General features: G+C 46.7%; 2 protein-coding genes across 5 annotated transcripts in view; one reads left to right on the plus strand and one right to left on the minus strand.

Moving 5' to 3' along the window:
* The window catches only part of LOC144486416 (zinc-binding protein A33-like), a 27,070-nt gene extending 16,070 nt beyond the window's left edge, over window positions 1–11,000 (minus strand). The window contains exons 1-5 of the mRNA XM_078204451.1: window positions 10,487–11,000; window positions 10,300–10,395; window positions 9,973–10,206; window positions 8,835–8,857; window positions 7,615–7,730 (exon numbers count right to left, since the gene is read on the minus strand). Of these exons, the coding sequence (XP_078060577.1) occupies window positions 7,615–7,730; window positions 8,835–8,857; window positions 9,973–10,206; window positions 10,300–10,395; window positions 10,487–10,897 (880 nt within the window). The 5' untranslated portion in view covers window positions 10,898–11,000. The remainder of the gene's footprint in view (window positions 1–7,614; window positions 7,731–8,834; window positions 8,858–9,972; window positions 10,207–10,299; window positions 10,396–10,486) is intronic.
* Window positions 1–25,557, plus strand: part of LOC144486419 (E3 ubiquitin-protein ligase TRIM39-like) — a 121,905-nt gene that overhangs the window by 32,625 nt on the left and 63,723 nt on the right. Inside the window, exons 3-4 of one of the 4 annotated variants that reach the window (XR_013496261.1) lie at window positions 7,416–7,528; window positions 10,494–13,278. The gene's annotated coding sequence lies outside the window, so the exon portion shown is untranslated. Of the gene's footprint in view, window positions 1–7,415; window positions 7,529–8,467; window positions 8,614–10,493; window positions 13,279–25,557 lie in introns of those variants that run through there. The other 3 variants (XR_013496260.1, XR_013496262.1, XM_078204455.1) reach the window with 3 other exon arrangements.

The raw sequence follows: 25,557 nt of genomic DNA on the forward strand, positions 1-25,557 counted from the left end.
GGACCTTTTCCATTAACTTACCGACCACCGAAGTAAGCCTAACCGGCCTATAATTACCAGGGTCATTCCTATTTCCTTTCTTGAACAGAGGAACAACATTTGCCACTCTCCAGTCCTCTGTCACTATCCCCATGGACAGTGAGGACCCAAAGATCAAAGTCAAAGGCTCTGCAATCTCATCTCTTGCCTCCCAAAGAATCCTAGGATATATCCCATCTGGCCCAGGGGACTTATCAACCCTCAGCTTTTTCAAAATTGTTAATACATCTTCCCTCAGAACATCAACCTCCTCCAGCCTATCAGTCTGTATCACACTGAGTTTTGTAGGAATACTGGTGTTGAAGGCTGACATGTTGAAGGGGTCTGACACAGGTGTCTTTGTCATCCAGGTGTTCCAGGGTTGAGTTTAGGGCAAGGAAGATGTGATCCGTTGTGGACCTGTTGCGGCAGTAGATGATCTGTCGTGGATCCAGGCAATCTGGAGGCCGGAATTGATTCATGCCATGACTAACCATTCGAAGCACTTCATAATAATGGACGTCAGAGCCACTGGACGATAGTCGTTAAGGCACGCTGCCTGATTGTTAGGATGGTCTACACCTGAACTATACTGGGATGAATGTCCTTGTAAATCACATAACTAGAAGTAAAGAGGGCTTTAAATTAAACTTGGAGGGTGAAGGATCTACCTTGAGTATATGTGGCAAATCCAGGGGTAGATTCAAAGCAGGAAAGCATCATAATAATATGGGAAATGAGGATCACAAAATATCAGGAATGGACAAAGATATAAAACCTCAGAACGCACCAATAGTCAAGACTAGGTGGTACAAAGATAATAAAAAGATAAAACTAAAGGCTTTGTATCTGAATGCACACAGCATTCATAACAAAGTCAACAAATTGATAACACACATTGAAGTAAATGAATATGATCTGATAACATTACAGAGACCCAGCTGCAGGAGGAAAGGATAACATTTAATGACATTCAAGAAGAATAGGAAGCTAAAGGTGGAGGGGTAGCACTCAAGGTTGGCATTGGTGCAATAGCTGGAGGTGACCTTGGTTCAGGAGATCAGGATGTAAAATTGGTTTGGATGGAGATGAGGAATAGCAGGGGAAAGAAGTCAATAATAAGAGTGGTCTACAGCCTCCCCACCCTCACCCCCCCCCGCCCCACCCCCCCCCCTCACCCCCAGCTGTGATCACAATGTGGGCCAGAGTATATCAGAAGAAATATTGGGTGCTTCTGCTTAAGGGACAATAACAATCGTGGATGATTTTAATCTACATATAAACTGGAAAAATCAGATTGGTTGTAGTTGCCTGTATGAGGAGTTCATAGAATTCTTTCGAGATAGTTTCTTACAGCAGCACGTTCTGGAACTAACCAGAGAGTAGGTTATATTAGATTGATACTGTGTAATGTGATGGGAATAGTTAATGAACTCAGAGTGAAGGCAGCCCAGGTAGCAGCAACTACAATATGATTGAGTTTGAAAGGGAAAGGAGTGGGTCTAAGATCAGTATTTTAAACTTATATAGGAGCAACTATGTTGCCATGAAAGCTGAGCTAGCTGTAGTGAACTGGGACACCAGGCTCAGGGATTCATCCCAAGGAGGAAGAAACATGCAAAGAGGAGGACGAGGCATCCGTGGCTGACGAGGGAAGTCAAGGACAGCATAAAAGAAAAAGCATACAAAGTGGCAAGGATTATTGGGATGCCTTTCAAAGTGAGCAGTGGACAACTAAAAAAGCAATAAGGGGGGGAGAAGATGAAATGTGTGTAATCTATCTAGTAATATAGAAGAAGATAGGAAGAGTTTTTTTCAACATATAAAAGATAAGAGAGGCAAAAATAGCCATTGGGCCACTGGAAAATGAAGCTGGAGAGGTAATAATAGGAAACAAAGCAATGGCAGAGGAAAAGAATAGTTACTTTGCACCAGTCTTCACAGTGGAAGACACCAGTGGGATGCCAGAGCCCCAGGAGAGTCAGGGGGCACAGGTGAGTGTAGTGGCCTCACTAAGGAGAAGGTTCTGGGGAAACTGAAAGGTCTGAAGGTGGATAAATCCACCTGGACCGGATGGACTACACCCCAGCGTTCTAAAAGAGATAGCTGAGGAAATTGTGGAGGCATTGGTGGCGATCTTTCAGGAATCACTGGAGGCAGGGAGGGTCCCAGAGGACTGGAAAGTAGCTAATGTAACACCGCTGTTTAAGAAGGGAGGGAGGCAGCAGATGGGAATTATAGGCCGGTTAGCCCTGACTTCGGTCATTGGCAAGATTTTAGAGTCCATTATTAAAGATGAGATTACAGAGTCCTTGGAAGTGCATGATAAAATAGGACTGAGTCAGCACGGCTTTGTCAAGGAGAGGTCATGTCTGACAAATCTGTTAGTTCTTTGAGGAGGTAACCAGGAAGTTAGATAAAGGACAGCCAGTGGACATGATTTATTTAGATTTCGTGAAGGCCTTTGACAAGGTGCCACATAGGAGACTGTGTAATAAGTTTAGTGCCCGTGGTATTAAGGGTAAGATCCTGGCACGGATAGAGGATTGGTTGACTGGCAGAAGGCAGAGTGTGGGGATAAAAGGGTCTTTCTCAGGATGGCAGCCGGTGACTAGTGATGTGCCTCAGGGGTCAGTGCTGGGGCCACAGCTTTCCACAATATACATTAACGATTTGGAGGAAGGATCTGAAGGCACTGTTGCAAAGTTTGCGGAAGATACAAAAATATGTAGAGGGACAGGTAGTATTGAGGAGGCAGAGGGGCTGCAGAAGGACTTGGACAGGTTAGGAGAGTGGGCAAAGAAGTGGCAGATGGAATACAATGTGGAAAAGTGAGAGGTTGTGCACTTTGGAAGGAGGAATGGAAGCAGAGACTATTCTCTAAATAGGAAAATGCTTTTCGGAAATCAGAAGCACAAAGGGACTTGGGAGTCATTGTTCAAGATTCTCTTCAGGTTAACGTGCAGGTCCAGTCGGCAGTTAGGAAGGCAAATGCAATGTTAGCATTCATGTCGAGAGGGCTAGAATACAAGAGCAGGGATGTACTTCTGAGGCTGTATAAGGCTCTAGTCAGACCCCATTTGGAGTATTGTGAGCAGTTTTGGTCCCCATATCTAAGGAAGGATGTGCTGACCTTGGAAAGGGTCCAGAGGAGGTTCACAAGAATGATCCCTGGAATGAAGAGCAGTTGAGGATACTGGGTCTGCACTCGTTGGAGTTTGGAAGGATAAGGTGGGATCTTATTGAAACTTACAGGATACTGCGAGGCCTGGATAGAGTGGACGTGGAGAGGATGTTTCCACTAGTAGGAAAAACTAGAACCAGAGGCACAACCTCAGGCTAAAGGGACGATCCTTTAAAACAGAGATGAGGAGGAACTTCTTCAGTCAGAGAGTGGTGAATCTGTGGAACTCTTTGCCACAGAAGGCTGTGGAGGCCGGGTCGTTGAGTGTCTTTAAGACAGAGATAGATAGGTTCTTGATTAATAAGGGGATCAGGGGTGATGGGGAAAAGGCAGGAGAATGGGGATGGAAAAAAATCAGCCATGATTGAATGGCGGAGCAGACTCGATGGGCCGAGTGGCCTAACTCTGCTCCTATGTCTTATGGTCTTCTACATCAATAGACAAGCAATGGCAGACATTGAAGGGGATATGTCAGAGTATTCAGAATAAGTATATTCCTACTGGAAAGAAAATCCCTAACGGGAGGACCCACCATCCGTGATTCACTAAAGAAGTGAAGGAAAGTATAAAATATAAGGAAAAAACAGATTACTGACCAAAGATGACTGGTGTGTCAGGTGACTGGTCAGAATATAAAGAACAGCAGAGATCAAACCCCCACAATAATGTCGCAGCAGCAAAATAGGTATTCAGTATTCCCACACTAAACACAAGGAGAAGCCTCATTTTCTATCCAAACTGGAGACATTTGATATACCTGGAGTCTCAATACAATCTGGATCTTCCACTGAATGGTGATGCCCCACCCAGAGGAACAGTCTATACAATGGTTTAATCACTGGTCTTAAAGGGACCACTGGAAACCCCATTGGAAATTATGTAAGGAGTTTATTCGCTCTGTTTCCTGTCTAATATTTATACAGTAAGAGTTTTAACAACACCAGGTTAAAGTCCAACAGGTTTATTTGGTAGCAAATACCATCAGCTTTCGGAGCGCTGCTCCTTCGTCAGATGGAGTGGAAATCTGCTCCCAAACAGGACACAGAGACACAAAATCAAGTTACAGAATACTGATTAGAATGCGAATCTCTGCAGCCAACCAGGTCTTAAAGATACAGACAATGTGAGTTGAGAGAGCATTAGGCACAGGTTAAAGAGATGTGTATTGTCTCCAGACAGGACAGCCAGTAAGATTCTGCAGGTCCAGGCAAGCTGTGGGGGTTACCGATAGTGTGACATGAACCCAATATCCCGGTTCAGGCTGTCCTCATGTGTGCGGAACTTGGCTATCAGTTTCTGCTCAACGACTCTGCGCCGTCGTGTGTCGTGAAGGCCGCCTTGGAGAACGCTTACCCGAAGATCAGAGGCTGAATGCCCGTGACCGCTGAAGTGCTCCCCCACAGGAAGAGAACAGTCTTGCCTGGTGATTGTCGAGCGGTGTTCATTCATCCGTTGTCGTAGCGTCTGCATGGTTTCCCCAATGTACCATGCCTCGGGACATCCTTTCCTGCAGCGTATCAGGTAGACAATGTTGGCCGAATTGCAAGAGTATGTACCGTGTACCTGGTGGATGGTGTTCTCACGTGAGATGATGGCATCCGTGTCGATGATCCGGCACGTCTTGCAGAGGTTGCTCTGGCAGGGTTGTGTGGTGTCGTGGTCACTGTTCTCCTGAAGGCTGGGTAGTTTGCTGCGGACAATGGTCCGTTTGAGGTTGTGCGGTTGTTTGAAGGCAAGAAGTGCGAGTGTGGGGCTGGCCTTGGCGAGATGTTCGTCTTCATCAATGACATGTTGAAGGCTCCGGAGGAGATGCCGTAGCTTCTCCGCTCCGGGGAAGTACTGGATGACGAAGGGTACTCTGTCCACCGTGTCCTGTGTTTGTCTTCTGAGGAGGTCGGTGCGGTTTTTCGCTGTGGCGCGTCGGAACTGTCGATCGATGAGTTGAGCGCCATATCCTGTTCTTATGAGGGCATCTTTCAGCATCTGAAGGTGTCTGTTGCAATCCTCCTCATCCGAGCAAATCCTGTGTATACGGAGGGCTTGTCCGTAGGGGATGGCTTCTTTAACGTGTTTAGGGTGGAAGCTGGAGAAGTGGAGCATCGTGAGGTTGGCTACACGGATAACCTCACGATGCTCCACTTCTCCAGCTTCCACCCTAAACACGTTAAAGGAGCCATCCCCTACGGACAAGCCCTCCGTATAAACAGGATCTGCTCGGATGAGGAGGATCGCAACAGACACCTCCAGACGCTGAAAGATGCCCTCATAAGAACAGGATATGGCGCTCGACTCATCGATCGACAGTTCCGACGCGCCACAGCGAAAAACCGCACCGACCTCCTCAGAAGACAAACACGGGACACAGTGGACAGAGTACCCTTCGCCGTCCAGTACTTCCCCGGAGCGGAGAAGCTACGGCATCTCCTCCGGAGCCTTCAACATGTCATTGATGAAGACGAACATCTCGCCAAGGCCATCCCCACACCCCCACTTCTTGCCTTCAAACAACCGCACAACCTCAAACGGACCATTGTCCGCAGCAAACTACCCAGCCTTCAGGAGAACAGTGACCACGACACCACACAACCCTGCCACAGCAACCTCTGCAAGACGTGCCGGATCATCGACACAGATGCCATCATCTCAAGTGAGGACACCATCTACCAGGTACACGGTACCTACTCTGGCAACTCGGCCAACGTTGTCTACCTGATACGCTGCAGGAAAGGATGTTCTGCGGCATGGTACATTGGGGAAACCATGCAGACGCTACGACAACGGATGAATGAACACCGCTCGACAATCACCAGGCAAGACTGTTTTCTTCCTGTGGGGGAGCACTTCAGCGGTCACGGGCATTCAGCCTCTGATCTTCGGATAAGCGTTCTCCAAGGCGGCCTTCACGACACACGACAGCGCAGAGTCGCTGAGCAGAAACTGATAACCAAGTTCCGCACACATGAGGACGGCCTAAACCGGGATGTTGGGTTTATGTCACATTATCAGTAACCCCCACAGCTTGCCTCCTGGACTTGCTGGCTGTCCTGTCTGGAGACAATACACATCTCTTTAACCTGTGCTTAATGCTCCCTCCACTCACATTGTCTGTATCTTTAAGGCCTGGTTGGCTATAGAGTTTTGCATTCTAATCAGTATTCTGTAACTTGATTTTGTCTCTGTGCCCTGTTTGAGAGCAGATTTACACTCCATCTGACGAAGGAGCAGCGCTCCAAAAGCTAATGGTATTTGCTACCAAATAAACCTGTTGGACTTCAACCTGGTGTTGTTAAAACTCTTACTGTGTTCACCCCAGTCCAACGCCGGCATCTCCACATCATAATATTTATACCCCAAACGACATCATCAAGACAGAAAGCTTCATCATCGTCACAGTGCTGTTCCTGTGATCTTGTTGTTTGGAAATTGGTTTTCTCATTTTCTACATTCAATCAGTGACTGTTCCTCAGAATGATTCCACTGGTTGGGAAGTGTTTAGGCTCACACTGCGGGAATGAAGGCAGCTTTTGATGGTTTCTCTGTGACAAGGAGGTGAGTTATTTTTCTTACTGCTGCTCACCGCTCCTTTCTCTCTCACCCCTGCTGTATATTCATGTCATTCCCTTACCGGAGTCGGATTTCTTGTCTCCTGTCCCCTCCTCAGGAACCACAGAACATTTTCCCACACTGCAAACCAGTGGGAAACTGGGCAGTGATATTGTTCTGAAGATCAGCACTCAGAATGGATTGGGCCTCTGATCAAATTCATAGAGTGAGCGGTGGATTCACTGGTTCACTACCTCAATGGAGTCACTCAAAAACGCAACCTCACTCAACCCAAACTGCCCTGTCACCCTCCCTATTCTAGATTTAAAGCTGTACCTACTTTAATCTGGACCCTGTGACTGTGTTAAACCTGGAGATGTTTATATTCTCCCTTCTGTTTTGAGCCTTGAACATTTCAATAAGATCACCACACTCCCTCCCTTATCCAGTGCAGACTCGCAGTTTCTGCAGCCCCTCCTCTTGATGAAGGTGCCCAATTCCACCCAACAGATGATCTGCTGTTTAACACTTGCTCTCTAATGTCTGTGTGCCTTCCTGAGAAATGATAATAAAAAATGTTTCCCAGAACGACAGACGAGACCAGTCCAGTCTCCTGGAGCAATTCTATTTCACATCCTGAGATTGGTGCTCTGTTCCTCTGGTTATACAGATCCCTTCACTGCTTTGACACACAGTGATGATGGTTTCAGACACTTCCCCAGAGGAACCCACAGAAACAGGAGTCTGAGAATGGGGAGAATCCAGATATTAACAACCGGAAATGTGAGTATTTAATCTGGAAACGTGGAGCCCATTTAGTTTATTCAGAACTGGATGTACAATCAGGAAGATTAATATCAGAGTTTTACCGGGGTTAATGAAGGTGATCATCTCTCTCCACGCTCTGTACTGTAAAAGGTCTTTGTACTTCCCGACAGACAGGGCAGCAGCAGATACTGAGAGCACGTGAATCTCATCACTGATCCTGTAAATGGTAAAAATGATGCGATGAATTTGACTTTGTTAGAAGATTTTAGAACTTATTTAAATGGTCAGATTTGCAGCATTTTTGATGATGGAGAAAATGTACAAAGTGAAATGTTAATCTTGTTTCTCTAACTGAGAAAGGGATAACCTGGAAATTCAAGGACAGACAATGGAAACAGCCATGTCCCGAAAAAGATTCAAAACCTGATAACAGATTAGTCACCGGGATATCTCAATGATAAACATTCAGCCTGTCCACTTGCTGCGTTATAAACAAAGTTTGTAGAACAAAGACAAAGGCTGAAAAGATTCCAAAGCTGAATATCTAATTCTGCAATCCCTGGGCCCCACAACTCTCCCAGAATCCTGCTCTCCTCCACTTCCAGCACCTTCAACATCTCTGATTTTAGTCACTCCCCCATTGGGAGCTGGACCTTCAGCTGCCGTCCTGAGCTCTGGAATTCACTCCCTGATCCTGTCGATCTCTCTTTTCCTCTTTCTACCTTTAAGACGCTCTGTAAAACCCACCTCCGTCATCTGTATTAATATTTCCTTATTTGGCTCTGTGTCAATTTACTTTATAACACTCCTGTGAAAGTCCTTTGGGTCTTATATTACATTAAAGGTACTATATAAATACAAGTGTTTACTGTTGTGGTTGTTAAGGACACAGAGTTAGTTTGTATTTAGTATAAAAATAGAACCCATTCCCCCTTTAACGTGAGACTTTCTCAGTTTGGTCAGGCTCCATGCAGGGACATGGGTGACACACTGCTTGGATACATGGACCGTGTGGCTCTCTCAGGGTCAGTGGGAAGGTCACAGACACTGACAGCCAACACCAGATAAGTGATCACTTCCTGCCTGGGAACCAGGTTGTATTATTTACAATTCCCGGTTATTTATTACAATATTGTAGTTGTGTAAAATCATTGTAATAAAGGCAGTTATAAAGTTTTCACCCTTGAACAATATGCTGAGTTTTCGTGGCCCAATGAACGACCATTTAATGTTGTGACAACAGCCAATAAATAAACCATAATAACAATTTCCTGGGTTTATTTTACTAAATTGCAGAGTTTCAGTAAAGAACATGTCCTACCTTCTCTTCCGACAAGCTTCCTCCTGAAAGAAATGAATCAGGAACGGTGAGGATGACAGGAACAGATTTCAGGAGCAGTTAGACAGGCTGGTGAAATCAGCAAACTCAGAACAGATGAGATTTCACACAGAAATGTAAAGTGATAATTTTTGGAGGGAAGATTGTGGAGAGTCAAATAAACTGGAACTGGATATAAGCCCCACTCACAGACACAGTGACTCTCACACACACCGTACCAGACACACCCACACACTCACAACATGGAACTGGATATCAGTCCCACTCACAGACACAGTGACTCTCTCTCACACCGTACCAGACACACCCACACACTCACAACATGGAACTGGATATCAGTCCCACTCACAGACACAGTGACTCTCACACACACCGTCCCAGACACACCCACACACTCTCAACATGGAACTGGAACTGGATATCAGTCCCACTCACAGACACAGTGACTCTCACACACACCGTACCAGACACACCCACACACTCACAACATGGAACTGGATATCAGCCCCACTCACAGACACAGTGACTCTCACACACACCGTCCCAGGCACACCCACACACTCACAACATGGAACTGGATATCAGTCCCACTCACAGACACAGTGACTCTCACACACACCGTCCCAGGCACACCCACACACTCACAACATGGAACTGGATATCAGTCCCACTCACAGACACAGTGACTCTCACACACACACCGTACCAGACACACCCACACACTCACAACATGGAACTGGATATCAGTCCCCACTCACAGACACAGTGACTCTCTCACACACCGTACCAGACACACCCACACACTCACAACATGGAACTGGAACTGGATTATAACGGGAGTTCCAGGAGAAAATTAAACTTGGGGAACTCGGGAATGATCACAAAGCAAATGTGAAAATCAATAGAACTAATTCTCGGGAGGATATGGGTATTCCCGGGAATCTGCAGAGTGTGGGAGGCATTAGTTCAGAGATACTGCAGAAAGTCCACGGAATAGCTAGAAATATTTTGCATTCTGTGAGTATTTTTCAGTAAATTCTCTATTTATTCCACAGTTCCCATCAGTTATTTAGTGTCAGTGTGAAGTTTCCCTGAACTGACCCACAATATATTCCCTCACCTTCAGAAATAACAGCTCATCTTTTTGCTCCGTCTGTTTCTGCAACTTGGAGAGTTTCTCCTCAATAGAATTTAAATTCTGCTGAATCTCTTGAAGGTTTCTCTCCATCGATTCCAGAATCCTCTCCTCTTCCTCCCTGAGATCTCTGAGTAAACGCTGCTCTCTCTCAGTGAGAATCTGGCGCATTTTAGTGAACTCGGATGTGATGTGGGTCTGCAGACTGGCCGACTGTTCCTACCAAATGAAATGTGGAACAGAATTAATGTCCCGCGATAAAGGGAACAAAACTAACCGAGATCCCAGAAAACCAGCACAGGGAAACCTTACCCTAACTTCACAAATCTTCCCTTTCTGTTTCTGTTCCGTTTCTCGAATCGCTGATTTCTTCTCTGTGAGAGAATCTAAGGAAGATTTCAGCTGATTCTGGGATTGGGAGAGAAAAATCACAGAATGAAAGTGTGAGACTATAAAAATGTGATACATCGATCAGTTTATAAAATATTTTCCCTTTTACCTTGTAGATTTCAACAGCTTCATCGATGGGCAGGAAGTTGTGAGATTTGTGCTCCTGTGAATCTCTACAAATCACACAGATCAATTTCTTGTCAGTTTCACAAAACAGCTTCAGTTCTTCCTGATGTTTTTCACAGTGAAGTTTACTTTCCTTCTCTTTTTGGTTCAGCTTTAACTGTCGAGTTTTCTCGGTCAGATTCGCTAAGGCCCGATTTATCCTGAGGTTTCTTTCCGGAAACTCCTGTCTACATTCCGGGCAGGAGTTTGTCTCCTTCTTTTCCCAACACTGGGTGATACAGGAGCGGCAGAAGTTGTGTCCACAATCCAGTATTACCGGATCAGTGAAGAAATCGAGACAAATGGAACAAATTGTCTCCTCGGTCAAACTCTGGACCTGCTGTCTGGAAGCCATGTTCACACTCGGCACTTCCTGATTCAAACTGCTTTTACTTTGGATGTTACTGCATTCCTGAACACCTTAAATTCCACGATTCCCCAATAAGGTTCACTACATAACTCCGAGAATTATGATTAAAGCTATGTACTGTGCTGTCGACTTTTTCACGGGCAGAAACAAAACCTGATTATGTTGAAGGACAAACAGTTTGAGAAAATGGAGAGAGGATTGAACCCTGGCCGCCAGGTTAAGGTCCATGGGGTGTTGGCAGTGGAGGATGGAGGAGGTATCAATGGGTGGGGACTGAGATTATATTGTCCTCTGCTCCAGACGGAACTTGCTGCTGAATAAATAGCACTTTGCTGAACACGGGTAAGAAACTGAATCATGTTGCTGATTGCAGCCACTTATTGTTTAACACAAAGAGACAGAAAAGCCAATGTGATCCATTCTGGATCACAGCTACAGAGAAGTTACTTACAGGGATTGAAGCTGTGAAGTTCAAATTTATTTGCAAGAAACTCTTGCATTTATATAGTGCCTTTCACAACCCCCTGAGTGTCCCGGGCATATAAAAATCCACAAGGTATTTCTGATGTGGAGATACTGTTGTCATAGAGTCATCATCACAGAGTTTCACTGCACAGAAAGAGGCCCTTCAGCCCATCATGTCTGTGTCAGTCCTCAAACACCAGTCTATTCTAATTCCAGCACTTGCTCTGTAGCCTGGTGTGCTCGAGTGCTTCAAATGCTCATCTAAACACTTGTTAATTGTTGTGAGAGTTCTCCCGCTGACACCACCCTTTCAGGCAGTGAGTTCCACACTCCCACCACCCTCTGAGTGAAAAGCTTTCTCCTCAAATCTCCTCTAAATCTCCTGCCCCTCACCTTAAATCTATGCCCCAAGTTATTGAGAGGAGTTTTTTCCTATCTGTGTCCCTCAATTTTGTACACCTTAATCAGATCCCCTCTCAGCCTTCTCTGCTCTAAGGAGAAACAACACCAGTCTAACCAGCCTCTCTTCATAGCTGAAATGCTCCAGCCAGGCAGCATCCTGGTGAATCTCCTCTGCACCTTCTCCAGTGTAATCACATCCTTCCGATAATGTGGTGACCAGAAAAGCATATAATAATCATCCAATGTCCTCTTGAATGTACTGATTGAAGCTGCCTCCAGCAAACTTCCCAGGCAGTGCATTCCAGACCCCAACCACTCGCTGCGTGAAAGAGATTTTTCCACTATCACATTTGCTTCTTTTGCAAATCACTTTAAATCTGGGCTCTCTCTTTATATCCAATCAAAATCCAATTCAAAATCTCAACCAGTGAGACATTCCCGATCCAAGCTGACAGACAGACTGGCTGCTTCCTGTCTTGGGCCTGATCTACATGATCCAAGCTGATTGGAGCAGGCAATGCACCTCCTCCAAGGCTTAATCCCATTTGCATCTGAGCCAAAAGGCCGAGATGCTGCTTTAAAAAACTGCTTCCAATGAAGCCTCAGTGTAACCTCACGACTTCAACCAAGTGCAGGACAGCAAAACTACACTTGATCTTAGCCAAAAGCTCGAGAAGCGATCTGGGCCCTCTCTTTGATCCTTTTCCGAGCGGGAAAGTTTCTCCCTATTTACTCTGTCCAGCTCCCTCATGATTTTGAACATTTCTATCAAATCTCCTCTTAGCCTCTCCTCCGTCCAAGGAAATAGGTTTGATTATTATTTGATAACTTTCTTTATTAATGATGTGAATATTAAATAGAATAAGAGAAACCTTTCCATCTGCCACTTTATAAAGTTGCTCAGTATTTGTTATTCATTTGTGGGACATGGGTGTCGCTGTCTGGCCAGCATTTATTGCCCATCCCCATTGCCCTTGAACTGAGAGGCATGCTGGGCCATTTCAGAGACCATGTCAAGTGGAGTCTCTGTTGCTCCAACTCTCTCCTAATACAGACAAATACAAACCTGTCACAACAAGTGAGTCTCTGACACAGCAGAGGGAACACACTCAAACTTGCTGCATGGGACAACAGGAATATCTAAAGTTACATTCTGAGCTCCGGCCAATCGGTTTTTCCCATCATGGAAACCTGCCCACCTCTCAATCTGAGTGACAGGCGCTCTGACCAATCCGCTGCTCCAGAGTCTCGGAACCCTGCCTCCCTCAGTCTGAGTGACAGGCACTCTGACCAATCAGACTCCCCAGAATCTCGGAACCCCGCCTCCCTCAGTCTGAGTGACAGGCACTCCAGCCAATCCGCTCCCACAGGGACCTCCCCTGACAAGCTGTCTCTAATCTCATTATGTGGAGAAGCCGGCGTTGGACTGGGGTGGGCCTCACCTGATGCAGGAGCGAGACTCCGAAAGCTCGTGCTACCCAATAAACCTGTTGGACTTCAACCTGGTGTTGTGAGACTTCTTACTGTGTCTAATCTCATTAGAAAATGACACTTTCAGACCATCCAAATCTCTTTGTCACACTGAGAGAAACATTGTTCTCAATGTAGGAATTGTCAAAGAACAAAGAACAATCCAGCACAGGAACAGGCCCTTCGGCCCTCCAAGCCCGTGCCGCTCCCTGGTCCAAACTAGACCATTCTTTTGTATCCCTCCATTCCCACTCCGTTCATATGGCTATCTAGATAAGTCTTAAACGTTCCCCGTGTGTCTGCCTCCACCACCTTGCCTGGCAGCGCATTCCAGGCCCCCACCACCCTCTGTGTAAAATATGTCCTTCTGATAACCTCTCCCCCTTCACCTTGAACCTATGACCCCTCGTGAACGTCACCACCGACCTGGGGAAAAGCTTCAAACAATCTTTCCAGCTCCAGATTAGTTTCTTTGCAGCTGGAGAAAGTTTCTCTCAGCTCTTCACTCTTCCTTTTGCCAGTTAACTGGAACCAATCTTGTTCTGGAAGTTTCCAGCAATGGGAACAGTTTCCCATCGCCTCAGTGCAGATCCCTCAGAGCTTTGAATACCTGCAGCAAATCTCCTCTCAACATCTTGTCCAAGGAAACAAGGACCAGGACAGGTTGTTGGTGATCTGGACACCTAGAAACGTGAAGCTCTCGACCATTTCTACTTTGTCCCCGTTGTTGTAGACAGGGGCATGTCCTCCACGAGACTTCCTGAAGTCAATGATGATGGTGTGTGTAACAAGGCCTTTGCATTTTCCGATGTGAGAACAGCGACAGTATTTCTGAGTGAAGCTTTGCGGGTGCAGCAGGGTTCTGGGATGGGTTGAGCTGCTGCAGAAACACACATGGCTCCACGTGCTGGAGGAACAGCAGCACAGCATGAAAGTGTTTCCCACTGAACAGGAAACACAGTGAGAAAATACTCTCTTCCTGCCACGCTTTTCATCACCACAGAACGCCTTAAAGTCTCTTACAGTCAATGAACTCTGTCCTGAAGCGTGCGCGCGCTTGGAATGCGGATAATGCAGAAGCCAGTTTGTACCCAGCAAACTTCCAAAAGCCCGAACATGGTAATGATCAGATAACCTGTCATTTTGTGATGTTTATCGGGAAGGGGGTTAAATATTGCCCAGGCTACGGGGACGATATCTTTGGTCTTCTTCGAAATACTGCCACGCTTCCTCCACTATCCGGTAACTTGCTATTTGGTGAATTTTGGTTGTGGTTGAATCCAGCTCACTGTTCACAGCTCATCCTTACTCGCACTGACCTGCAGGCAATTACAGATCCATAGCATGTGGTTGACTCTGAAATAGCCTCTGTTCAAGGACAATAAGGGATGGGCTATAAATGCCCACATCTCATGAATGAATAAAGAAAATCTATTTCCAATTTGTAACCCGGGAGGTGGGTGTAATCACCAAAGCTCCTTCACCACCCAGCCTCCAAACCCATCACCCCTATCACTCCCCATACCCCCCACACACACCCAGCAACACACACTCCCCATACCCCCCACACACCCAGCAACACACACTCCCCATACCCCCCACACACCCAGCAACACACACTCCCCATAACCCCCACACACACCCAGCAACACACACTCCCCGCAACACACACTCCCCATACCCCCCACACACCCAGCAACACACACTCCCCATACCCCCCACACACACCCAGCAACACACACTCCTCATACCCCCCACACACCCAGCAACACACACTCCCCATACCCCCCACACACACCCAGCAACACACACTCCCCATACCCTCCACACACACCCAGCAACACACACTCCCCATACCCCCCACACACCCAGCAACACACACTCCCCATACCCCCCACACACCCAGCAACACACACTCCCCATACCCCCACACACACCCAGCAACACACACTCCCTATACCCCCGACACACACCCAGCAACATACGCTCCCCATACTCCCCACACACACCCAGCAACACACACTCCCCATACCGCCCACACCCCCAGCAACACACACTCCCCATACACCCCAAAGAACCCCCAGCAACACACACTCCACATACCCCCACACACACCCAGCAACACACACTCCCCATCCCCCCCCAGCCACACACCCCCAGTAACACACACTCCCCATCACCCCCCCACACACCCCCAGCAACATACACTCCCCATACCCCCCACACACCCAGCAACAAAGACTCCCCATGCCGCCCACACACCCAGCAACACACACTCCCCATACCCCCCACACCCCCCCAGCAACACACACTCCCCATACCCCCTCACACACCCCCAGCAACACACAATTCCCGTGACCCCCATGGCCCCCAGAATGGATACACAGCCCCCAATATTTCCTCCGCAGCTCCCCAGAATGGATATACAGCACCCCCATTCATAAACACACACCCAGAACCCATGCAGGAGCGGGGCCAGTGCTGCTTGAGGCTTGCCCTGAGCTGCAGCACTGCCACTTCAGAGAGTTTCCAGCCCATCCCACACCAGCAACAGTGCGTCCTGCTGCCAGCACTAGGACCCAGAGTCAGCGCTCAGACCTGAGGTCAGCGCTTAGACCTGGGTCCATGCAGAGAGGCCAAAGTCGGACCCTGTGATTAACAGCAGCCCCCCCCCCCACCGCCTCCCCACACACTCGCAGCCCCCACCCCCCCCCCCAATCCAAAACACAACATGGTCATCATGAAATAACCCCCCCTCAGCAGCACAGAGCTTTGTGAAAGCAGAGATTTCCCTCTTCGTTCACCCTCTCTGTTCATATGCCTGAATGTGACTGTTATACATGAGGTGTTTTCCTCACTGATTCCGGCTGCAGTGAATGAGGTGTTTAAGGAGCTGAGCTGGGAGGATTGGGAGTGAAGCTCACTAATTACATCCTGATGACTGCAAAAAAATACAAATATACGTTTCGCCTGGCTCCCGATCGTGCCGATTGTTTGGGGGGTGAAATGGGAATGGGCACTGTTCCTCCTAGTTGCACCATGCCCGATTTTACAACCTTTTCCCGCCGTAAAATGGGCTCAGTGAGATGGTAAAATTCTGCCCGGTGATCTTTAACCCAGTTTTCCAGACAGTTAGTGCATGGTTCAGAATAACAGCAGTAGCACGGGCTCTGATCCCCTCCTCAGGTCACTTCTATTTGTCCACAGACACAGAATCATTCTCACCTCACAGGACAATCTTCAATTCAAGGCAACTTTGTAAATGTGGATTTAATCTGATCCAAATATTAGATTATATAATAATTACAACATGGTCTCGCATTGGAAAGAGACCATTCGGCCCATCGTGCCAGTGAACTTTCAAAGACAGTCACCACTTCTTGGTATTGACAGCAGGGAAGGGGGATCTCATTGAAACGTATATAATTCTGACAGGGCTGGGCAGATTGGATGCAGGGATGTTGTTTCCTCTGGCTGGGGGTATGTCACAGGAGTTCACAGTCTCAGGATACGGGGAAGGCCATTTTGGACTGAGATGAGGAACACCTTCACTCAGAGCGTGGTGAACCTGTGGAATTCTCTCCCACAGAAAGCATGGAGGGCAAATCATTGAATATATTTAAGAAGGAAATAGATAGATTTCTGTCCTCTAAAGGCATCACGGGGTATGGGGAGGAGGCAGGAGTATGACATCGAGAGGAGGCTCAGCCATGATCAAGTTAAACGGAAGAGCAGACTCGAATGTCCTACTGTGTTCCTAGTTTCTCAGCCTTTTTCAGATCTCACATGAAGATTTGTGTGCCTTGCTCGTCTGCCCATCACGGGTGGCAGTAGACCTCACATGAAGGCTTCGCAATCAAATTTCTATGGACATCATTGAAGGATGGGGGTAAAGCGCATGAGGAGAGATAGAGAGTAGAATGGGCCTGTGTACTGGACCGTGCTGTGAAGTGACAGGCTATCGATATGAAGCATCAGCAGCAATAACAGACCTCTGTCGGGCCCAGGCAGTAAAGATGTTTATCTTTGCTGCAGGAACCAGAATGGCAGATCACAGTCTCACACTTAAACTAAGGCCATTTAGGACTGAGACTTATAGGCGTCTCTGCGTTTGGAGGGTCTGGAGTGGTTTCACCTCAGGAACACAGTGCAGGTGAGGGACTCTCAGTGAGTGGATTACAAAGTTACTTCAAAACACATTGGCATGATGATGATGTCAATGGATATGGGTTTATGATGTACGATTGACAATCAGGAGCAGGACTATCCCTCATCAATCTGCATGGAGCAGCGATCTCAATGGGTCAAATGTTGTTCTCACGCTCCTCCCTGTGGACCCATCTACCTGGTTCTACCTGAAAGAATTCTCTGCCAGTTCAGTCCCCCATTGGGAGTAGGTGTCAGGGTGACATGAGTGTATCCCTGGTGAGTTTAGATTTGATATTGTTTCCAGGCTGCCGTACACATGGACTTTGTGAGTGTTTGGGTTACATCACTATTCTACTGACAGGTGTCTGAGGTTGTGGGGGAACAGAGAGCTGTGCAGGTCCTAATGCTGCATTTACCAGCAGGACTCTGCATTTTAACACAGTTTGGCACAGGCAAAGAATCAAACCCAGAGCGGGGAAGACGGTAACGAGTGAAATTTAATTCTGATCTCATAAATCAAGGTATGAGAGGAAAATAACATCCATCAAAAACATTCAAGGCCTTCCAGCCAACAAAGGATGGGAAACAAAATCACCAAATGTATCAGCAGCTTCCTCTGCCTGGAATCTGGGAGCGATCAGATTGACATGGACCTGTCTGACACATCATTCTCCTGGGATAGACTCTGCATGTGGCTCAGTGACATCCTGACCCCTGGGAGATCCACCCCCTTCATTACCCTCATCACAGGAGACATCTCGCTCCCTCAGGAAAGACACTTCCCCCTCTGTAGCACGAGGTTGTGCAGGGTGCAGCAGACAATGATGATCTGGAACATTCTCTGTGGTGACTATTGGAGAGCCCTGCCTGAGCAGCTCAAACATCTGAACCTCATCTTTAGCAGCCCTGTTGACTCCACAATCTGGAACCTGGTGGAAGGATGTGCATTATGGTAAATGCCCTCAGCAGCATCCTGCAGACAGTGAACTGGTGTCATCAGCCATGTTTTCTGGCGCTGTTCCTTTTTCCTGAGGCAGCAGCCCTATAATCTCCAAGGTCCTTCAACACCCAGTGCTGCCTGGGAGTTGCCCAGATTGTCTGCATCATGGGATGATCCCGTGGTCAGAATTGTCGCCATTGCTGTGGACCCTGTCGGTCAGAATCTTGATCTTTTTGAGGCTCTGTTGCCCCTTGCCGTTCAGTCCATTGATCCTCCTGATCCTGTGCCAATCTGTGACAGGCCCTCCTTCCCTTCATCTGGATCAGAGCCAGTACAAAGGCAGGGTTGCCTGCAGCTTCCATCATGGGGAGGCAGTGGCTTAGTGGGATTATTGCCAGGCGATTAATCCAGAAACTCATGTTCTGGGGACCCGGGTTCGAATCCCACCACGGCAGACAGTGGAATTTGAATTCAATAAAAAAATATCTGGAATTAAGAATCTTCTGATGACCATGAAACCATTGTCAATTGTCAGAAAAACCCACCTGGTTCACTAATGTCCTTTCGGGAAGGAAATCTGTCATCCTTACCCGCCCTGGCCTACATGTGACTCCAGAGCCACAGCAACGAGGTTGACTCTCAACTGCCATCAAAGGGCAGCTAGGGGTGGGCAATAAACGCAAAGACACCTATGTCAGACCCCTATTTATTGATTGCAGCTCAGCCTTCAACACCAGTACCCCATCAAAACTCATCTCCAGACTCTGTGGCCGAGGGCTTGGTTCCTCCCTCTGTGACTGGATTCTAGAATTCCTCGAGGAAGGGTCAGTCATCTCAGCTCCAGGACATCTCTGCAGGAGTCCCTCAGGGTAGTGTCCAAGGCCCAACAATCTTCAGCTGCTTCATCAATGACCCTCCCTCTGTCATAAGGTCAGAAGTGGGGATGTTTGCCGATGATTGCACAATGTTCAGCACCATTCACCACTGCTCAGTTACTGAAGCAGTCCATGTTCAAATGCAACAAGATCTAGACAATATCCAGGCTCGGGCTGACAAGTGGCAAGTTACCTTTAAGCCACACAAATGACCGTCACCAACAAGAGATACTCTAACCACCACCCCTTAACATTCAGTGGTGTAACCATCACTGAATCCCCCACTGTCAACATCCTTGGAGTTACCATTGACCAGAAACTCAACTGGACTCACCACATTAACACAGTAGCTACAAGAGCAGGTCAGAGGTGAGGAATACTGCAGCGAGTAACTCACCTCCTGACTCCCCAAAGCCTATCCACCATCTACAAAGCTCAAGTCAGGAGTGTGAAGGAATATTCCCCACTTGCTTGGATGAGTGCAGCTCCAATAACATTCAAGAACTTTGGAATTATGCAGGATAAAGCAGCCGGCTTGATTGGCACCACATCGACAATCACTCCACCACCGACGCACAGTAGCAGCAGTGTGTATTATCTACAGGATGCATTGCAGCAATTCACCAAAGATCCTTCGACAGCACCTTCCAAACCCACAACCACTTCCATCTAGAAGGAAAAGGCAGCAGATACATGGGAACACCCCCACCTACAAGTTCCCCTCCAAGCCACTCACCATCCTGACTTGGAAATATATCGCTGTTCCTTGGCAGTCGCTGGGTCAAAATCCTGGAATTCCTTCACAAACGGCATTGTGGGTCAACCCACAGCACATGGACTGCAGCGATTCAAGAAGGCAGCTCACCACCACCTTCTCAAGGGCAACTAGGGATGGGCAATAAATGCTGGCCAGCCAGTGACGCCCATGTCCCACGAATGAATTAAAAGCCCCCACAGAGCACAATCAGTAAGGATCGGCAACAACACTTCCTCCATGATCATCCTCAACACCGGTGCCCCACAAGGCTGTGTTCTCAGCCCCCTACTATACTCCTTATACACCTATGACTGTGTGGCCAAATTCCCATCCTACTCAATTTCAGGTTTTCTGATGACACCATCACAGTGGGTCTCAAACAATGACGAGACAGAGTACAGGAATGAGATAGAGAATCTGGTGAACTGGTGCGATGGCAATAAATCTCCCTCAATGTCAGTAAAACGAAGGAGATTGTCATCGACTTCAGAAACCCCCATTTGACTGCCTTCCTGTACCATGGTCAGTCTGCCCATTCACTCTGCAGCTCTTGCTTTCACCCACACAGATTGTAAGCACCTCAAATCTTTACAACAAATGCAAAGTCTGAGGCTCCTCCACTACCCCCAGCTCAGTCCCTTTCCCTGTCACATCCTCCTGACCCTCACTGCTGACAAAACAGATGACCCTAGTCTAAGAGGTGTGACCATATTCTGGAACAAATTGCCCAGGTATTTCTCCCATTCCCTTACATTGTGCAGTGTCTGCAGTTCAGCCTCCTGCTCACTCATTCTGATCTGGAACTCCTCCAGCTGCTTACACTTTCTGCAGATGTGTTTGTCATGGATCACCTGGGTGTCCAAAATCCCACATTCCACAGCTGCAACATAACACCTGTCCTGCCATTGTTCCTGATGTTTTTTAGTCAAATGTAATTAAATTACTCATTTAATTAACTTAGAATAATTCCAACAATAACCACATTTCTTTCCCCTGTGCATTGCATTCCCACATGAACCTAATTCACTGCTCACTCAGTCTCTATCTCATTCCAGTGCAGTTACCTGTCTCCTCATGTACCTCTTACTGCTCATGCAGTCTGAAAGGCGTGTCTTTTTTATAGATACGCTGATGAGTTGCTTGCTAGTTTTACTTCCTGCTGCACTGATTAACACTCATGAACCAACTGCTTTCAAATGATTGACAGATAACTGCCACTCCAGGCAGTTCTCTAGTTAACACACAAACATAGAAAGTCGAAGCAGCAGGAGGCCATTCAGCCCTTCGAGCTGCTCTGCCATTCATTGCGATCATGTCTGATCATCGAATTCAATATCCTGATCCCCCCAACCCCCATATCTCTTGATCCCTTTAGCTCCAAGAGCTATACCTAATTCTTCTTGAAATGACACAACATTTTGGCCTCAACTACTTTCTGTGGTAGTGAATTCCACACATTCACCACCCTCTGGATGAAGAAATTTCTCCTCACCTCAGTTCTAAAAGGTTTAACTCTTATCCTCAAACTACGATCCCTAGTTCTGAACTTCTCCACGGTTGGGAACATTCTTTCTGAATCTACCCTGTCTCACCCTGTGTGAATTTTATAAGTTTCTATGAGATCCCCTCTCACTCTTCTAAACTCCAGTGAATATAATCCTAACCGATTTAGTCTCTCCTCATGTGACAGACCTGCCATCCCAGGAATCAGCCTGGTAAACTTTTGCTGTGCTCCCTCTATAGTAAGGACATCCTTCCTCTGATAAAGACACCAAAACTGCACACAAAAGTCACCAATGCACTATACAATTACAGCAAAATGGAATGGAGGGATACAAAAGAATGGTCTAGTTTGGACCAGGGAGTGGCACGGGCTTGGAGGGCCGAAGGGCCTGTTCCTGTGCTGTATTGTTCTTTGTTCTTTTGTTCAAAACATCCCTGCTCCTGTACTCAAATCCTCTCGCTATGAAGGCCAACATACCATTCACCTTCTTTACTGCCTGCTGTACCTGCGTGCTTATTTTCAGTGACTGATGCACGAGGACTCCAAGGTCTCGCTGAGTATCCACCTCTCTCAATTTACACCCATTCAAATAATAATCTGTCTTCCTATTATTGCTACCAAAGTGGATAACCTCACATTTATCCACATTATACTGCATTTGCCATGCATATGCCCACACACTCAGCCTGTCCCAATCACACTGAAGCCTCTCTGCATCCTCCTCACAGTTGGGCCTACATTCGTTTTTGTCAATCTTTTTCTCTTTACATACCTATAGAAACTTTTAGTCCGTTTTTGTGTTCCCCACTAGCTTACTTTCATACTCTATTTTCCCTTCTTATTCAATCCTTTGGTCCTCCTTTGCTGAATTTTAAACTGTACCCAATCCTCAGGCCTATTATTTTTCTTGCCAATTAATCTTCTTCCTTTAATCTTACACTATCTCTAATTTCCCTTGTAAGCCATGGTTTGGCCACAATTCCCTTACCACTCTTGTGCCAAACTGGAATAAACAACTGCTAGAGTTCATCTATTCATTCTTTGAATGCCTGCCATTGCCTGTCCATTATCTTTACTTTCAGTAACCTTTCCCAGTCCATCATGGCCAATTCACGTCTCATACCATCATAGTTCACTTTGAGATTCAGGACCCTGGACTCAGAATCAACGACATCACTAACCACCTTGACAAAGAATTCTACCATAATTATGCTGACTCATCCCCAAGGCTTCTCTCACAACTAGATTGCTTAAGAAGTTTCAGGAACTGAGACTTAGCTATCAGTTGATAGCCAAGTTCCGCACACATGAGGACGGCCTCAACCGGGATCTTGGGTTCATGTCACACTACCTGTAACCCCTCATGATTTGCCTGGGCTTGCAAAGTCTCCTGGTTTGAGACAATTTACACCTCTTTAACCTGTGCTTAAGCCTCTCTCCACTCATATTGTCTGCCCCTGTATAGACTTGATTATCTGTTAAAACTCACATTCCAACCATTATCTTGTCTGTTTGTGAACCGAACTCTCCACTCACCTGAAGGGGCAGCGCTCCGAAAGCTTGTGCTACCAAATAAACCTGTTGGACTTTACCCTGGTGTTGTGAGACTACTTACTGTGCCCAACCCAGTCCAACGCCGGCATCTCCACATAACTAGATTGCCAACTAATGTTTTCTCATTGCACAATACCCAGTGAAAGATGGCCAGCTCCCTTGTTGGTTCTACAAGTTATGCAAGCCAGTATAACTTATTGAATGTTAGTATCACATCCGATTTTGATTCTTAATTTATAGTTAAAAATGAAAAGGAGTTACCAGAACTTACCGTGTGAATCTAATTTGCTAATCACATAGTCGCCATCTCCATGAGACCACTAGAAATAGGAACAGGAGTAGGCCATTCAGCCCCTCAAGCCTGCTCTGCCATTCAATTGGATCCTGGCTGATCCCAACATTCCTCATGTCCACTTTCCTCCCCTTTCCCCAAACATCTATCACAGCCTTAAATATACAGAAGGACTCTGTCCCCACAGCTCTCTGTGGCAAGGAGTTCCAAAGATTCAAAACTCAACTTTCCCGCCTTAACACCGTGACCCTTGATTCCCTCACTGATTAATAATCTGTCTATCTCAGCCTCGACTGACCCAGAATCTACAACTCTCTGTTGTTAAGAATTCCACAGATTCATTACCCTCTGAGAGAAGAAATTCCTCTTCATCTCAGTCTTAAATTGATGCCACTTTTTCTTAGACTATGCCCTCTGGCCCTTGACTCTCCCGTTAGGGGGAACATCCACTCAGCACTTACCCTGTCAAGCCCTTAAGAATCCTGTATGTTTCAATGAGATCACTCTCATTCTTCTCAATTCCAATGAGTAAAGTCCCATCTGTTTAACCTTTCCTCTTAAAACAATCCTCCATGTTGGGTGTAATCCTCGTGAACTTTCTCTGAACTGCCTCCAATGAAATAATACATTTCCTTCAATAAGGGGAACCAAAACTGCTCACAGTTCTCCAGATGTGGTCTCACCCAGCACCTTGTACAGTTGCAGCAAGACTTCCCTACTCTTATACTCCAACCCCCTTGAAACAGGGGCCAACATTCCATTGGCCTTCCTGATTTCCTGCTGCCGCTATGTGCTCGCTTTCTGTGTTGCGTGCACAAGTTACTCCAAATCACTTTGTGTTGCAGCTTTCTGCAGTTTTTCTCCATTTAAATAATTCTGTTTGTTTGTCCTCCTTTCCAAAATGAACAACTTCACATTTTCCCACATTATACTCCATTTGCTAACTTGTTGCTCACTTACTCTTAACCTGTCAACATCTCTGTAAACTGTTTCCCTCTCGCAACTTGCCTTTCCACCTATATTTGTCATCTGACAATTTGGCTACAGTACATTTGCTTCCTTCCTCCAAGTCATTAATATAGATTATAAACAGTTCCAGTCGCAGCACCGATCCTGTGGAACCCCACTGGTTACAGGTTGCTAATCTGAAAAAGAACCCTTTATCCCCCCCCCGCTGTTTCCTACCCATTAGCCAGTTCTCTATCGATGCCAAGAAACTACCTCCAACACCATGCAGTTAACCTCCTGTGAGATACCTTGTCAAGTGCCTTTTGGAAGTCCAAATACAACACATCTACTGATTCCCCTCTATCCACACTGCTTTAGACCTTCTCAAAAACTTCAATAAATTCTTCGGACATCATTTCCCTTTCATGAATCCATGCTGACTCAGTTTGATTAGACTCTGATTTTCCAAATGTGCCCGTTACCTCTTTCGTAATTGATTCCAACATTTTTCCAACAACAGATGTTAGGCTAATCGGCCTAAAGTTATCTGCTTTTTGCCTCTTTCCCTTTTTGAATAGCGGTGTCACATTGGCAGTTTTCCAATCCTCATGATACTGCTCCAGAATCTGAGGATTTTTGGAAATTTACAACCAATGAATCCACTATCTGTGTAGATACCTTTTTTTAGGATCACTCCAGTGCAGTTGCCTGCCTCCTCATATACCATTTAGGACAACCCAAACATCTCTGGTTCCATGACCCCATCCTTCCACCACTCTCTCTCCCCCAGTCCACGTCACCCCGGTTGAACAACACTCGCTGACTGGATCAGGATGGCTTTCTGAGCCCAACAATAGTGAGACTGTGAACGCTATGGGTATGCAGTTACTTTCCAAAGGGCTGGAACTATTCCAGACAATGGATCTGGTAAGGGACAGACATTATGAGTTTAAAGATCAGTGTTGCGGCATTGGGATACCTTGACAATACCGCAGCTGACCTGTTGTTTCTACAGGAGCGTGGGATGCCACACCTCAGCACTTACAGTCCATGCTCACAATGGTGGTCTCACTGAGCATTGATCTGACCAGGAAGACATGATTCCTGTTCCTGCAGCCTGAATATTCTGCTGTGGAGAGGGAATTTCACCATCTCTGATGTTGTGGAGGTGATGGGTTGTCACCTTCTCATATCAAACGTATTGTACAAGAAAGCTCCATCTGGTTAATCACCCCAACTCAAAACAGCAAGTGACCGGCCATCCTTCAGCAGCCCCCTCTGCTGCTGAT

This window comes from Mustelus asterias, unplaced genomic scaffold (genome assembly GCF_964213995.1).
Source record: "Mustelus asterias unplaced genomic scaffold, sMusAst1.hap1.1 HAP1_SCAFFOLD_334, whole genome shotgun sequence".
Lineage (NCBI taxonomy): Eukaryota > Metazoa > Chordata > Chondrichthyes > Carcharhiniformes > Triakidae > Mustelus > Mustelus asterias.